The sequence below is a fragment of the Exophiala oligosperma genome (assembly GCF_000835515.1).
Source record: "Exophiala oligosperma strain CBS 72588 unplaced genomic scaffold supercont1.2, whole genome shotgun sequence".
NCBI lineage: Eukaryota > Fungi > Ascomycota > Eurotiomycetes > Chaetothyriales > Herpotrichiellaceae > Exophiala > Exophiala oligosperma.
This window is the reverse complement of record NW_015622819.1, coordinates 674,772-689,545: the sequence shown is the minus strand read 5'-3', so window position 1 is coordinate 689,545 and position 14,774 is coordinate 674,772. Positions and strand designations below refer to the sequence as shown.

The window sequence follows — 14,774 nt, the reverse complement described above, 5'->3', positions numbered from 1 at the left end:
ATTGGTCGAATTCCGAGTCGCAGAAGCCTGCTTCAAAGTAATTGTTTCGCTGTTTGGGGCCAACTTCGATTGACCATGTGATGTGAAGGACTCATACTCGCTGCTGAGGCAGTGAGAGATATTTTCTTTGAACTCCTCAACAAAACCATGGCTCCCGCGCCTGTCATTGCCGCTGCTGTAAGCTCGGCGGTAGCCAGAGTATCCGCATATATCTTCCTGAGATGGGTACGTATGATTCTTGGAGTTCCCAGAAGCTGAAATAGCAGATGTAGATGTTCTGAGCTGACTGCGACATAAGATCCCAGGACACCATTTCCCTCCGCTGATACTTTTGAGTATCGCCGTGTATCTGTATTGTGTCTTTGGCAAATCTGAAGAAGCCTTTGGCTCCGCCCGGCCCCGTCTGCCCGAAGCATTCCCTAAGCTCTTTCCACAGCGAGAAGACAACAAGTCGGAAGAGCAATCAGAGACCAAAGAAGATGATGACGATCACGAAGAGCCGGCTATCTATGAGGAGGAGAAATCCTTTCTCAGAATCAGTGTCTTTGGGATACCCAACTGGAAAGAGCCGGAATGGAGTTATATGACCATTGGAATCAATGTTCTTTTGGCCCTGTTCACCCTCGATCTCGTTTTCCGAGGACCTCTCCTGCACCCGGCACGAGACCTGAGCTTCACAAGAGTAGGGTTTGTGGACTCGACGACGGCGAAGGTCCTGGTTCGAGAACCCGATCCTGCTCAACTACCCTTGTACGTCTACTTGTCGCCTGCAGACAAGACAAGTTGGACAACGACGGACACCATCTACTACCTAGGCGCTGACACCGATTACACGTACCCAGTGACATTCGGAGGTCTTCAGCCGTCCAAGAAATACATATATTCTCTCTCAAACGACAAGTCTGGCACATTTACCACGGCACCCTCTCCGTATTCCGACGCGGCCAACAAACTCACCTTCCTGACGTCGTCTTGCATCAAGGCCAACTTCCCTTACCGACCATCTGCCCCGGCTCTTGCGATTCATGGCTTCGAATATTTATCCAAAGTTCTTCGTGGACTACCAAACCCAGCCTCGTTCATGCTCTTCCTGGGCGATTTCATCTACGTCGACGTACCTTTCCGTCTGTCGTCTTCTCTCGCCCACTACAGGTCCGAGTATCGACGGGTGTACTCGTCACCGTCGTGGTCTTTGCCGGGTCTCGATACTTTGCCGTGGATTCACACCCTCGATGACCATGAAATTGCCAATGACTGGTCTGGCGGGAATGACACCGAACCGTTTCCAGCTGCCTCGGATCCTTTCATCCATTATCATGTGTCTGTCAATCCACCCACGCCTCCCGGTGCTCCTCCAGGCGCCGAGACCAACACGACATATTTCCAATTCTCGAATGGACCAGCTTCCTTTTTCATGCTCGATACTCGACGGTACCGGACCGATCCTGAATCGGATTCGTCTTCATCTTCGAACCCATCTGATACACGCACGAATCATACAATGCTCGGATCCGTCCAACTGGCATCTCTGCTCAAGTATCTCTCCGCACCCGAACCATCGCACATTCATTGGAAAATCATTGCATCTTCCGTGCCCTTCACCAAGAACTGGCGCTTCGGCACGCCCGACACGTGGGGTGGGTTCCTGCGAGAACGCTCCGTCATTCTCGAGGCGATGCAAAAGGCCGAAAAGGAACTTGGCGTGCGCGTGATTATATTGTCCGGCGACCGCCACGAGTTCGCGGCGATTCGGTACCCTCGGTTTTTGGGGACGGCAAGCTATACTGACCCTAGGAACAAGACGGGCGACATGCGTGTGTACGAGACCGGGCAACAGGCTGGGCCGCACGAGTTCAGCGTGGGGCCCCTGAGCATGTTCTACCTGCCCTTCCGGACGTTCAAGCAAGTGGACGAGGATGACGTCGCGATCAAATACTTGCCCGACGGGAACAGCAAGGTCGGGGTCGTGGAGGTCGATAACCTCGGTGGGAACAACGACCTGCAGCGCAGTCTGTTGAGGTACAAGCTTTATGTCGACGGGGAGTTGGCGTGGGAGTACGCGTTGACCAGCCCGGCCGAGGGGAGTCGCAGGCCCAAGGAACGAGGGTGGTTGTGGATGTGACCTTTGGACCTCTCCGTACCTCCGACTCGATCCCGATCAGTGCCGGGGTCAGGAAGGATCAGGTCGAGGATCATTCGACAAGTCCTCGATCATGGGCGGCGTCAATGGATGAATGCCAGGGACGATTCTTCCCATAGGCATCCTACCAATACACGAGATGCGATCGAGCGGAAGGAGTGGAATTGACGACTATCCCTGTCCGTATATGAATGAACTTGCACAACGAACACTGTTCGACGACAGAATTCGATTTATAGCGGTGTGGGTTACTTTTGACGTGATAGATACTCTATAGATATCATACCTAGTGGATCACCGGCTGTGTCGGTGTTCATGTGTGTCTTTTTATGTACAATAATACTTGTACATGTACGGATACAACAAACTTGTTCCTACGAGTACGACTAGACGTGGTGCGCCTTTGACACCGTGTACCCGTGTAGACTGTATCCAGAGCGCAGTCCTCCTCCATGATTCGTACCTTGTCCCACTGTCGTAACCACCGACCTAGGCAAGTAAACACATAAACACCTCGCGACGCCTGTACGTTTTTCTTCCAAGAGGAGAGAGAAGATGGGTGTATGTACATCAGCTCAACTCTGCTCAACTCCGCTCTCCTTTCCCCCGGTTCGTCCCTGCGTGATTCTTGTCATACGTTCTTCTTCGGTGAGAAGCTAATGAGTATCGTTAATGATGACGTTCAATCGTGTCCTGTGGCACCACCGAGATGAACTATGTACACGTCGGCCTCGGTCCCTGTGGAGGTCATGAAAGATGGACGGCGTGATGATGAACGTAGTGACACAGGTTTGGGACCAATACCTGTCCGTCCAGCGACGAGGACCTGTTCAATTGGGCTGCTCACCGCCTGCCAGTCATACTTCCATTTCTTGGGTGGGCATTAATGCCTTGCCCAGAAGGAGCCAAGTCCGATGCCTCTTCTCGTCCCCGGAGGGAGTGAGCATGTCACCATCGAGGTAATTCCGCTCTTTGACATGGCATGTATGATATTCTTCACAGCGATGACGCCGGCCCCATGCCCAGGATGGCTCCCGCGGGCGACTGAAAAATGTAGCCAAATCGATCAGCAATTGTAGAAACAAAAAAATAAATTGGCACGACGACCGTCATGCTTCGGCTCTGCAAAGCTCAAAGCAAAGAAAGCGCATGGCCCGAGACCTGAAACTCTCTCAAAGGCTTTGGCCGAACCTGCGATCGAAGTCTTTCAACACCGCCATGACGTTCGCGGCATCAATCTCAAGAGCTGGCCTTCCCACCATTGCAGTATGAGCATCGCTGGCGTGCAACTTTGGTAGCCACGTAGCTATTTCGTCACTGGCACGTTCATACGCCGGGTGTCGGCTGAGCGTCGTGTATGCATCAGCACATGTCAATGTGACGCTGGCCTTGGCCGTGACACGAGCTTGAGACGAGCCGACCGCCGCACGGGACCGAGTGGTCCTAGGCGGTAGCGGGACAGAGTCTATCTGGCTTTGGCAACACGAACGACCGCCAGGGGTTTGACCACCACAGCAGCCTGATTGGGCGCTTGCAGACTGTGCTCGAGAAGCGGCGAGGGATTTGCAGAACAACGTGCTGTTGGGATCGGCACGGCATTGTGCGCACGTTCCTGGGCCAGAGGCACATCCCGAGGGCGGGGGTTCTGCTGCTGCAGGGACTGATATGGCGACATCCCCTTCTGAGGGTGGCGGTGTGAATTGGTCGAGCTGTCTTGGCGGGTTGACTGAAGCTACAGGACGATGCAAGCTCATGGATACAGGTGCAGCTGTATCGTTCTGAGCTTGCTCACGCTCTGCCGCCATTTCCGCACAGATGCATGGAGTGCCATCAGAGCAGAAACCGCAGGGGTCGGCGACCGCTGAGGTTGGAGAATGTCGCTCCGAGTGACTGAGGCCGGAGATGTCTTTGGCCGAATACATCGAGGTGAAATCGACTTCCAATGCTTCTTTCGGCTCAACCTTGATACGCTTTTGGGCCTCCATATAGACTGGGGAGTGTGGTCGTTTTTCATGCTGATGTGTGCTCGTACCGGCTTCGCCGCCCATTGCTTGAAAAGCGTCGTCGATACATTGACAGCGAGTTTCCAGTGTGCAGTTTCCGCAGCCGACAGTGTTGTCATCGATGGCAGGCTCGGTTGTAGATGCCCCTCCGGAGGGTGTCCCGGCTTGGGGAGTTGTTGCACGAAGCGAGGTCAGTTCGTCTTCGAGTTTGCGGCAGCGATCAACCCAGTTGGTGAGGTCATGGCGATACTGGTCGATTTCCTGTTCGAGCTTTTCAATGGTTCCTCTCAGGACATCTTGCTCTTGTTCATTCTCTTCTTCGATCTGTTTCAACTGTTCTTCGAGTTCTCCCACCCTCGCGGCACGTCGCTCTCGAAACGCCCTCTGGGCAGCACGGTTCTGTGCCTTGCGTTTGGTGGGTGGCGTATCGGTCGCTGGCTTCCGACCGGGTTTTGGGCGTGGGGGGATGATCCATTCCTTGCTTGTCAGGGAGAGTGTGGCGGAGGGTGTTGTCGAGGTGGGGGATGTCGCCGGCGGGGTTTGCACAGGCTTTGCACACAAGGACGGCTGTCTTGTAAGTATAGGCTTGATGTCGACCGGGGCCGGGGTCGAACCCGCCGTCGGTGGTGAGGCTGCACTCGAGGCCATGATTTCAAGAACGTAGGTTCACGCTCGCCGAGATTGGCCGAAAATGAAGCTCTTTGTACAAGATGATGTTTATCCGGAGGAAAATTCAATAAGAAATCGTGGACAGTGTCGAGGAGCCTTTTCAGGCTGCCCGATACCCTGTCAAAACGGTGCGACAGCAGTACCTATGCACAGTGCACAGTGAAGACAAGGCAGATGAGTGATATTGAGGTTGTGTTTGGGAGGGAGAGGGAGATGCGAAAAATCTAATCAGATTAGATGGGTGCTCTCTGCCAAGAAAGAGGGGCTCCGATTTCGCTCATACGATAAACAGCCGCGAGTCAGGCCACTACTAGATTAATAGAGGAAGCACAGCATCCGATCAGGGTCCAACAACTTGTACAAGCTTGTACTGTACGAGTAAATTCCATGTCCACAGTGAGAAGAGTAGGGGGTATCATCAGCTAACACCCAAAACGCCTTGCTGATCCCGGCCACCCGCACATACATATACACATAGTAGCGAGGCCGCAACATAACAAATCAAACACAAGAAAAGAACCTTGAGCTTTCTCAGGGTCTAAAATTTCCCACCATGAACACCGGTCCCAGCCGTGGCAGCCTCGCTACCACTTTGTAGTCCTCCAACAAAAGAAGTGCCCCACACTCCGATGAGGCCCCAGAAACCGACCCTCCAGCCACGGTATAGGCCTTCGATGCCTTGACCTTTGCGCCTTCTTCTGGGTGCTCTGCCCGCTAACGCTGCCGTTTTGTCTTTCTGGGATTCGGAATAGCCTTCTTCCCGCATGATACTCCAGATTGTAGGTACAATTCCTCTGTACGATTGCGGCACAGGTACAATCGTTGTAATCGCCTTGCGTTTGGACGATGTAGTAGGCGGCGAGTATGCAGGAGAAGTCCATGTAGCGATCTGGGCGCGCCGTAGAACAGTTTCTAGTGGGAATTTGATAGACAGGTCTAATGCAGATCCAGCAAAGGTTGCCAGACTCCAGCTGGCCGGATTCATGGCCGGATCGAGTCCCAGATAAGTCTTCAAAACCACAGGGGTGCTGGTAGAAATCATGGTCGGCAAAGTAGAAGTCAGGAAGGTGATAGGAACAAGGTGGACCGGGATCATGTATGCCGTAGGGAGAGTCCTCAAAGTTCCAAGGAGTGTCCTCGGTTCCTGACTAGAGGGTGTAAGGATCAGCCGGGTCCTGGCTGCATCTATCGGGGCCAAAATCAGAGACGACAACGCTGCCGCTGCAGTAGCAATAAGGACGGTGGCAGCTGGTGCCGTGGAGGTGAGTATGGAAGTGTCTGGGATCGCTCCAGCAGTTGCAGGGACTAAGATGTCACTCTCTGCAACTCCAAATACTGCGGCCAAAAAGCTTCGGAAGAAGATCTCCAGTGTCCTACTCAAAATGTTGTAAACGAAGGTGGAATTTGTGGCCCGCCACATTGCCAATGCTCCGCTGCCGGACGAGAGGGATGACAAAGCATCGAGAAGAGAGTGAGGATTCTTCAAATTTATCTTGCCATTCTGTTGTTGAGCATGGCCAGAGGCATGTTGGGGAGAGAAGTCGTCCCGGGGCGGTCTTCCACGCCGGCCACGAGGCGGCGAATGACTCGCAAGAGGTCTGTCGTACGGTGCAGTTGAGGTAAAGTAGTTTGGTTCGTCATCGGAGGGATTATCGTAGTCATAGCCATTGTCTAAGTCATCATCGTGTGCAAGCTTTTTCTTCTTTGGTGCTTCATCTCCATCATCTTCCTGTGCAACGCGCGCTTGTAGAATCAACTTCGCGACTTCGAAGGGTTGTGCGAGGAGGACATTGGTATATTTCCAGAAGGCTCGATCAATCACGGATTTGACTGAGCCCGTAATTGAGGGACTTCCCTCTGGGATGTAGTCGGAATAGTCAATGTCTGGAAAGGAGAAGGTCGGGGTGGAAGATGATTTGAAGGCGCCAGTACTCGAGTTGGACGGTAGTTCCGTCCCTATTGACGGAGGCACATAGTAGGGGCGTAATGGGTTCGGGACATGCCTTGGATCTTGCATGATGCGAGGATACAGATGCTCGACTTTGCAGGGAACAGATTGAGCCTCCTCTGCTTGTCTTCATGAGGTGAGGTGATTCATCTAAGGATGCACGAAAACAGACTCACCAGACGTAATTGCTTCCACTCCACCGTACACAGTCTCTGACCACATGCAGCACGTGATTCAGCCTCGCGAGGCTACACTACACTACACTACAGAGTATGCAGTTCTCCGTATCTGAAGTCTGTCCATTGCTGTCGTTGCTTTGCTGCTACGTGCCCACTTCTCATCTTGAGCCTGCACAAAAAACCTCCTTGTAACTCGACTACCTCCATTCATCATACAAGAGCTACACCTAAATGGCGACCACATTGCTGACGCTGGTCTCTGCTTTTTGCCTGCTCACCAGTGCAAGTGCGGCCACTCTTCGCATCCAAGTTCCTGCCTCGAATCTACTTCCAAATCCAAATGCTTTATCAGCCTCTACCCATGCCACTCTGACCTCTGGCACCGGGCAGCCTCTACGAGCGGTTCTTCGCAAAGGAAACTACTTTGAGTTTCCCGACATCACGACAGTTGGCTCCCATCTACTAGATATTTACAGCCGAGACTACGTATTTGCTCCATACCGAATCGACCTTGCCTCTTCGTCCGCCTCAGGCGAATCTTCCTCGACAGTCATCACAGGAGCATGGGAGACATATCGGGGCACAAGATGGGAAGACCGTGGTGTCGCCCTAGTCCCAGCACCGACAGATCGGTTGGAGATGTCGGCGAAAGTTCTCTCGAGAAAGAACTTCTATGAAGAACGTCAAGGCTTCAATCCCTTGAGCTTGCTCAAGAATCCCATGATTCTGATGGGCGTTGTGGCTCTTGTGTTCACTTTTGGCATGCCCAAGTTGATGGAGAATATGGATCCAGAAATGCGAGCCGAATACGAGGAGATGCAGAAGAAAGGCCCCATGTCTGGCCTCACACAGGCGATGCAGGGTGGAGGAAGCAGCGGACCAGCAAGCAACTTTGATCTGGCAAGTTACTTGGCTGGCAGTGGCAAGAGTACAGGTAGCGACAAGGGATCAGAAGGCATACGCGAGCGGAAACGGTGATCCTGGTGGTGTTAGACCCTATCAACAATATGATTTGGCCATGAACAGTGCAACTTTGACACCAAACCTGACTCTATTGGCTACTCATCGATCTTGACTGAATGACCTCAAGTCCCAGATATCTACATATGCCACACAACGAGCCTCAAGAGGACATTGTTTGTCGAGAACGCAGCGAGCTCTCCTTTTGTGTTTAATGGTTCCATACTGATCTCAGAAGCAATTACTCGGTCTCAGCTAATCTCATCTTGCGTTGATACCAAAAGCAGTTTGTTCTTGACTATTCTGGGTACCAACACAACCTGTTTACTACTCGTGGAAAAGGAGCCTTGCAATGTGGGCGGCCCATGTTTTCACCACGTCACAATCTCCTCTGGTAGGGACACACTGACCATCATTGCGATCATTCCCACCCAGAACAGAGGTTCATCTGCAAGTCACTTCACTGCGTTCAATTGCTCAATCGCATTTCAACGTTAAACTCGCCATAACCCGCACCAAGCATCATGCGATGCGTTGCAACACAGCGGTAACAACGCAACTTACCTTGCGTCAGGACATACAATCGCTTCACTATATGCGTATGCCGATATCGAAGCGGGGGCTTTCGGGGACTCGGCCATTGTCGCAAGCGGTGGTGGTCTCGTCCAATTCAGACACTCCTCGCGTTTTCTTTCTTCTATCTTCTTATGATCATTTACTGTCGTTCTACAACATATCGAGACCCGACATCTGCCTTCTTCGGTCTCAGCCGCGCGTATGCCACACGATATAGTGCTCATCAATTTTGAAATCGGAGATCTATGTGGCTACTCTTGATCATACTGCAAGAATCGAGACCTGCCCCGTTGAGCCTCCGCTTCCTTGCCTGGGAATTGCCACCGTCGCTCGTCAGAAACACCAATACGTGAAAGCAACGGTAGGATCCCTCTTTGCTGGTATAGCCTAGGACGAGCGGAAGAAGATCTTCGATTTCTTCATCGGCCATACAGACCCTTCGACAAATCCAGTGTCTAGTGAGAAACGGTTTGGTATCCTGCCTGATCGTCTTCTTGAATACCGTCATGAGGGGCCAGAACGTGGTCAGGTCCAGGTCTGGAAAGAGGGTGGATTGTACAGGGAAAGGTCCTGTACGATTACAAATATCTGTCGAGCGATTGCTTCATAAACAAAGGCGCATTACGTCGCAATCATTAAGATTAAGAACGATACGCTGGCTGCTGGCAATTGGTTTCCTCGGCTCCTGGATGCAATCAAGATCGTAGACGAGAAGATGGAGACCCAGCATTCTGGACAGACTTGGGTACACCTCCGTTTGTTCTACACTGAGACCCTTCTTGGGTATGACTTGGCAACCCACCTGTTCTGGTCCTTTATCGCATGGTTGTCAACATCCTCAGCAATGGTTGGAATAAGACGATAGCCCCCTAAGAATGTCAGTTGTATAACTACAGGAGTCATGGTTGTCATTTCTTTCGTGTGCCTCCCGGCACTCATTGCTTTGTTCTTCCTTGCTGGCAAACAGTCAGTGACGCCGATCCCGCGGGGTGTCGAAGAGATGAATAAGTATGGATGCTGCTCTCAGGACCTTGTCTATTCCTGGGACGTGATCCCAAATATCCTGGATCAGATAAACCTTGCCACAAAAGGTCTGGTGGACATGGAGATCGAGAAAATTGCAGACGAAACCCAATATATGCGCTGGGCCATTGTGCCCCCTCTTCTGCAACACATTGGGACCACGAGTTCCAAAGGCTATGGATTCGATGACAATGCTCGGTGGATATGGAATCTTCAATATGAATCGTACTCCGACAGGCAATAATACACTGCGATGATGCTACGGTGGCTGGGTGGGGTTTTCTGATTGAGGCAGGTGGTACAAGCCATGGACGTTTCGGCTCGTAGAAGGACGACGCAGAAGCTGAAAGTGTAGACAACACCAAGAAGTTCATTAGCTGGAATGTATTTTCTCACCTGTTGGGTGGTCATTGGTGTTTACCAACCCACGACAAATATATAAATGCTGGGACTGCAATGACCAATAAAGTCGATAACCACTACCTAGGAAAACGTTAGGGCTTATCATCCTTGTACTTGGGCCGTTGAACAGCTTCATTGAGAAGGCGAGGTAAGTTCTCCGTATAAGAATCCATCTCACACGAACCTCGGCTTAGCTGTTGGTTTAGTACGGGCTATAGGGAGCTCCGCATTGGGATCAAAGCCGTTGACCCACTCCCCGCTCTGATTTGCCGTGCTCCTTGTCTGCTCGCTCCAGAAAGCAGGGCACCGAAGTATAAAGCACCTTTAGTCTGGAGGATTCAAAACCAGACCACGGCATCAAAAACCTTCTCGAGACCTCTCTCTCCAGAGAGCACTGATGGTCCGTCGATTGGATCCAGATTCACGAAAAGAAATACTCCCTTAATACGAGCCTCCTCTCCCAAGATGGAAGCCAAATTAACATCAAGTTTTGAGGCCGCAGCAAAGGACAAGTCTGTCCCTGGCATCGGCGCCGTGCTCGTCAGCTCCAAAGGCGAAGTCCTCTTCAAAACGGCGCACGGTACATTGAATCTGGATGATCCTGCTTCTCCGCCATTCACGACAGACACTACCTTGCAATTGTTCAGCTGCACCAAACTCGTTACCTCCATTGCTGTGCTCCAACTACTCGAACAGGGGAAGCTGTCACTATCCGACCCGGTCGAAAAGTACGTTCCCAGGATCTCAAGAATCCAAGTTTTGGAGTCGATGAGCAAAGATGGACCTATTCTGCGCGATCCGAAAACCAAGCCGACCATCCATCACCTCATCACCCACACGACAGGGTTCTCGTATGACTTTTTTGACCCATTGACACTGCAGTACCGCATGCACACTGGCCGCAAACCGAGTGGCTATTCGAACCCGAGCGAGTACGAGGATTTTGAGACTCCCTTCATCGCCGACCCAGGCACAAAATATGTCTACGGGGTAAACACAGATTGGCTTGGTTTCGTTGTCGAGGCCATCACCGGGATGAAACTGCCCGATTACATCGACCAGAATATTCTGAAGCCTCTTGGGATGAATAATACAGGTGGTATTCCAGATCGTTCAAAGCCAGGCCTGATTGTCCACTTCCCCGTGAATGGCAAGCTGGTAGCAGTGCCAGCAGCAGGGCCCACTGACAAGCCTGGGGTTTTTGGTGGGGGCGCATTTCTGTTCTCGACTCTCGAAGACTACTCCAAACTCCTGGCGACGCTGCTGAACAAGGGCACGAGCCCGACCACGGGCAAGGCCATTCTCAAACCGGACACCGTCGAGCAGTATCTCTTCACGGATCATCTGCCAGCGCATGTCGACCGGTCACAACTTGGTGAGATCAGCGCTTCGATCCCCGTGGCTTCGTCGGAAGGAGCCTTCTTCCCTAGCCTTCCAATAAGTTCACGCGGCTGGTCGTGTGGATTGCTTTTGAACCACGAGGACCTACCGTTCGGTCGGAAGAAGGGCAGTGGTGCTTGGGCTGGTTTGGGGAATCTCTATTACTGGATCGATCCCACCTCGGGTGTGGCAGGGATCGTTGGCACGGGTATGCATCCTTTTATGCACCCGACTGTTCTGAAGCTCTTTGATCAATTGGAACGTGTGGCATACGGTCACGAACCTGCAAGCGCTGAAGGAGATGAAGGCCGAATGAACCACAGGGCGGGCCCGCCTTCAGACTCGAAAAGGGCCAAAATGTGAACTAGCTTGACGACGTGTCCAAATATACATACATTTTCTGTCGTAGGCCCAGCAAATGGCTCTTTCTGCATTTTATGGTTTCAAAGGACGTGGCCATGGCCTCGAACATTTCCGATGACAAGATTCGCTTACTTATCAGAAACATACATACATGTGGTCTCCGGCGACCAACACGGCGCTTAGGGGGACAGTTCAACACTTTCTCCACTCCCTCAGACATATCATCCAACGTCACCATCGCCTTTCAAGAGTCGCGAGTAGATGTCTGAATTTGATGCCTCGTCCATTGTACGTGTTGTTTTATTCAATTGCAAGTGGCTCTGACTGGGACCGGTTTGACGGGGCTGGAATAAGCAGTGGGCAAGGCTGACGATTCGAATTGGCGCCGGGCGGGGAACTCGATGCCGACTTTGGCGCCTCGTTGAGACATTCATTGTTTCGACTCCAACCATTTTTTACGATGTTGGCGTACGCCATGTGCCCTGGAGAGTGTGACTCGGCTTCTGGTAGCTCTAGTGCCTTGCATGAGTGAACTTGCAGTATTTAGGGTGCCACGAAATGGCTGTGTTAGGCGATGGTCTCTTCGTACCTTTCCATCTCTGGTCTGGCCGTTTCACCATGTGGTGTAGGGAACCGGCTGGCCACAGGCCTCAGCCACAGTTTCTGCCTGCGACTGCGATCATAAATGGTCTCTCAGGGATCCCCAAGAACTTGAGATGGTAGGGTCTCACCCTATTCAATGTTCTGCGGACACAGACCATGAATTTACTATCACCACATGGCAGAATTGCGCGCTTGATACGAAAACACGCAGAAGGATATCAAAATGCAAACGTCTCGGATGGGGGGCCTCGAGCAAGAAGATGTGCCACCTTACCAAGCGTCGATTTGGCCAAATTTCTTACTACCCTGCACGTACTGTGGCAAAAGATCGTAGCCATTCTCCGTGGCAACCCTCTTCCCTATGATGAAGCGTTCAAGGCGACTCGAAGGCCGTCAATCAAGGTCCTCGTCATGCATCTCATCCCTATCGCAGCTGTCTTTGTCATCACCTCCTTGAACCTTTACGGGTACTGGATAGGCAAAGAGCTCTCCGGGGTCAACAACCAGAATGCTCCAAAGGAACTAGCGCTCCAGTTGACCGCGAAAGCCCACGAGCTGCTTATCCTGGCTTCCGTCAGCGAGATAGTACTCACTCATTTGCTCAAGAGTTTGGCTTGCGGCTACGGTTTGCCTTTTGGTTCGCTCACGGCCGGCAGCAAGTTCAAGGATCTGTCTTACATCTGGTCTCGGGACTTTCGCGCAATGTGGGCTGTTGGCTATCCTCGAAAATCGCTCCTACTTCCTCTGATCTTGTTATGTCTCGTTCTCAGCATCGTCGCTGGACCATCATCTGCCACGGCATTGATCCCCAGACTTGCTGAATGGCCATCAGGGAAGGCTGTCATGACTCTCAACACCACCGAAGATGCCTTATGGCCTTCCCGACTTGAAGGAGGTATTTCATCATCATCATCATCATCTACCAGTTGTGATAAATCTACATTGGGCTGCTTCAATCCGTTGACTTGGGATTCCATCGGGTCGGCCCTTTTCTCGTACTGGGGTCACGACACTACGGGCGGCTCGCCGGCACTTCCACAACATATCAATGTCCCGGGAGTCTCGTCCTTGCGATCAATGGACACGAAACTTCGGATTTCGGCAGGGTCACTGGATCCACCGTATACGCTCGCCACGGTCCAGCACGCCGTCACTGGGGACATGGTCAACACCTTCCGCTTCCTGACCTTTCCGTCCAGGTCGAAAAAGTGTGGAAAGAGATGGGCTGGTGCCATGTGTTCTTATCAAGACGTCAAGTGGTATGCGAAGACAATGCAACCATTGGTTTTGTCGACGTGCATGGAGACTGGACTGAACACGACGAGGATTGCATTTCCTTCACTTCAACCCAAGACCTTTGTTTTGACGACGCGATATATTGACATCCAGAATGTCACTTTTGGGGACGATGAACGACACCCTCAATTTCGTTGGGTGTCATCTACCAATCAAGAAATGTCGGACACTTCTGCGAGTATCGATGTGGTGGTCAAATTGCCAGCGACCACGTTTGGGGTGCGCGGTGGGTTCGCCTGTACAATTCAAGCGCAGTGGTCCAAGTCAACCACGTTTACAAGTTTCACTGGTACAGACAATCTGGTAAGTAGTACGGTGTCGGGAATGAAGTCTTCAATGCTCGACGCCAAACAATACAAGAGTCAACCGGTCTTGTCGATCGCGTCTGAATGGGCTCAGAGAGTTGTCGACAGTCGATTGAACTCTCAATCAAATGATACTCGTACGGCGTTTGAGAGTTTCATGCAACTTGGTGAGGTCGATGCCAATCCAGAGGGTAAAATTGAAATGGCACTGTCGGTCCTGTTCGCAGAGACGATGGCCCACACGAGTTCGGGTACGGCACCACTATCCATTTCCAGCAAATCTCTATCTCAAGGAGAGTGGGGTTTTGAGTGCCGGGCAGCAGCAGAATCAAGGGTTGCCAATATCGACATCACCGACGACTCCAGACGGCAAGCAGGAAGAACCGACGAAGTTTACGCTGTCAACCTCCACGGTAGGTTATGGCTATGGACTGTTCACCGTGTCGGGACTATCTTGGTCCACGATGATTTCAATCGTCGTGTTGTACGTGTATGCGCTTGTGGCCCTGGTCCATCTGGTGTGTCTTTACGCGTCCCGAGAATTGTACATCGAGTCGTGGAGAGAGGATAGTGAGATGCTTTTGGCTTGTTTATGGTCGAGAGATGGACCTGCCGTGTCGATGGGTGGTAGTGGTGGACAGGGAAACCTGAACGGAAGTCCGAATGGAAAGAGACAACCAAAAATTGGGAATGAAGACGAAGAATCAACGATTTTGAAGGAAATAGTGATGTTGACGTGTAGAAGGAAAAGGGCCGAGGTCTCATTTCGAACAAAGGGAATCCAATTGATAGATGATCCGGTTTGATAAGTCTCAGTGTATATGATTTATTAAACATTTGGTTTTTGGCTGCGTATATATATGAAACACATATATATGGCGACTGAGATCTTACCTAGTGCCATGTGCCGTACACAAGTATCAATGA

The 14,774-nt window shown here is 51.7% G+C and overlaps 6 protein-coding genes across 6 annotated transcripts; 4 read left to right on the top strand and 2 right to left on the bottom strand.

Annotated features, from left to right (window-relative positions):
* The first annotated feature begins 57 nt into the window (after positions 1–57).
* Positions 58–2,456, top strand: PV06_01731 (uncharacterized protein). Its single transcript, XM_016402357.1, has 2 exons — positions 58–225; positions 299–2,456. Exons 1-2 carry the CDS (start codon positions 148–150, stop codon positions 2,120–2,122), a joined length of 1,902 nt encoding a protein of 633 aa, XP_016266254.1. The 5' UTR covers positions 58–147; the 3' UTR covers positions 2,123–2,456.
* On the bottom strand, positions 2,389–5,011 carry PV06_01730 (uncharacterized protein). The gene has a single exon (XM_016402356.1). The coding sequence runs from the start codon at positions 4,789–4,791 to the stop codon at positions 3,313–3,315; it is 1,479 nt and encodes a 492-aa protein (XP_016266253.1). The 5' UTR covers positions 4,792–5,011; the 3' UTR covers positions 2,389–3,312.
* Positions 5,012–5,035: 24 nt separating this feature from the next.
* On the bottom strand, positions 5,036–6,906 carry PV06_01729 (uncharacterized protein). The gene has a single exon (XM_016402355.1). The coding sequence runs from the start codon at positions 6,827–6,829 to the stop codon at positions 5,351–5,353; it is 1,479 nt and encodes a 492-aa protein (XP_016266252.1). The 5' UTR covers positions 6,830–6,906; the 3' UTR covers positions 5,036–5,350.
* A 166-nt stretch (positions 6,907–7,072) lies between these two features.
* PV06_01728 (uncharacterized protein) lies at positions 7,073–8,547 on the top strand. Its single transcript, XM_016402354.1, has one exon. It carries the CDS (start codon positions 7,171–7,173, stop codon positions 7,915–7,917), a length of 747 nt encoding a protein of 248 aa, XP_016266251.1. The 5' UTR covers positions 7,073–7,170; the 3' UTR covers positions 7,918–8,547.
* A 471-nt stretch (positions 8,548–9,018) lies between these two features.
* Positions 9,019–9,804, top strand: PV06_01727 (uncharacterized protein). Its single transcript, XM_016402353.1, has one exon. It carries the CDS (start codon positions 9,377–9,379, stop codon positions 9,740–9,742), a length of 366 nt encoding a protein of 121 aa, XP_016266250.1. The 5' UTR covers positions 9,019–9,376; the 3' UTR covers positions 9,743–9,804.
* A 2,598-nt stretch (positions 9,805–12,402) lies between these two features.
* On the top strand, positions 12,403–14,418 carry PV06_01726 (uncharacterized protein; the record flags this gene model as incomplete). The annotated part of the gene is made up of 1 exon (XM_016402352.1): positions 12,403–14,418. The coding sequence occupies one exon, from the start codon at positions 12,403–12,405 to the stop codon at positions 14,416–14,418; it is 2,016 nt and encodes a 671-aa protein (XP_016266249.1).
* Between the last annotated feature and the right edge of the window lie 356 nt (positions 14,419–14,774).

Excerpts from the sequence above, each read along its gene's own strand:
- PV06_01731 (XM_016402357.1), top strand. The coding sequence starts at position 148 with ATGGCTCCCGCGCCTGTCATTGCCGCTGCTGTAAGCTCGGCGGTAGCC. Across the intron at positions 226-298 it reads CATATATCTTCCTGAGATGG|ATCCCAGGACACCATTTCCC; the intron begins GTACGTATGATT and ends CTGCGACATAAG.
- PV06_01730 (XM_016402356.1), bottom strand. The coding sequence starts at position 4,791 with ATGGCCTCGAGTGCAGCCTCACCACCGACGGCGGGTTCGACCCCGGCC.
- PV06_01729 (XM_016402355.1), bottom strand. The coding sequence starts at position 6,829 with ATGCAAGATCCAAGGCATGTCCCGAACCCATTACGCCCCTACTATGTG.
- PV06_01728 (XM_016402354.1), top strand. The coding sequence starts at position 7,171 with ATGGCGACCACATTGCTGACGCTGGTCTCTGCTTTTTGCCTGCTCACC.
- PV06_01727 (XM_016402353.1), top strand. The coding sequence starts at position 9,377 with ATGGTTGTCATTTCTTTCGTGTGCCTCCCGGCACTCATTGCTTTGTTC.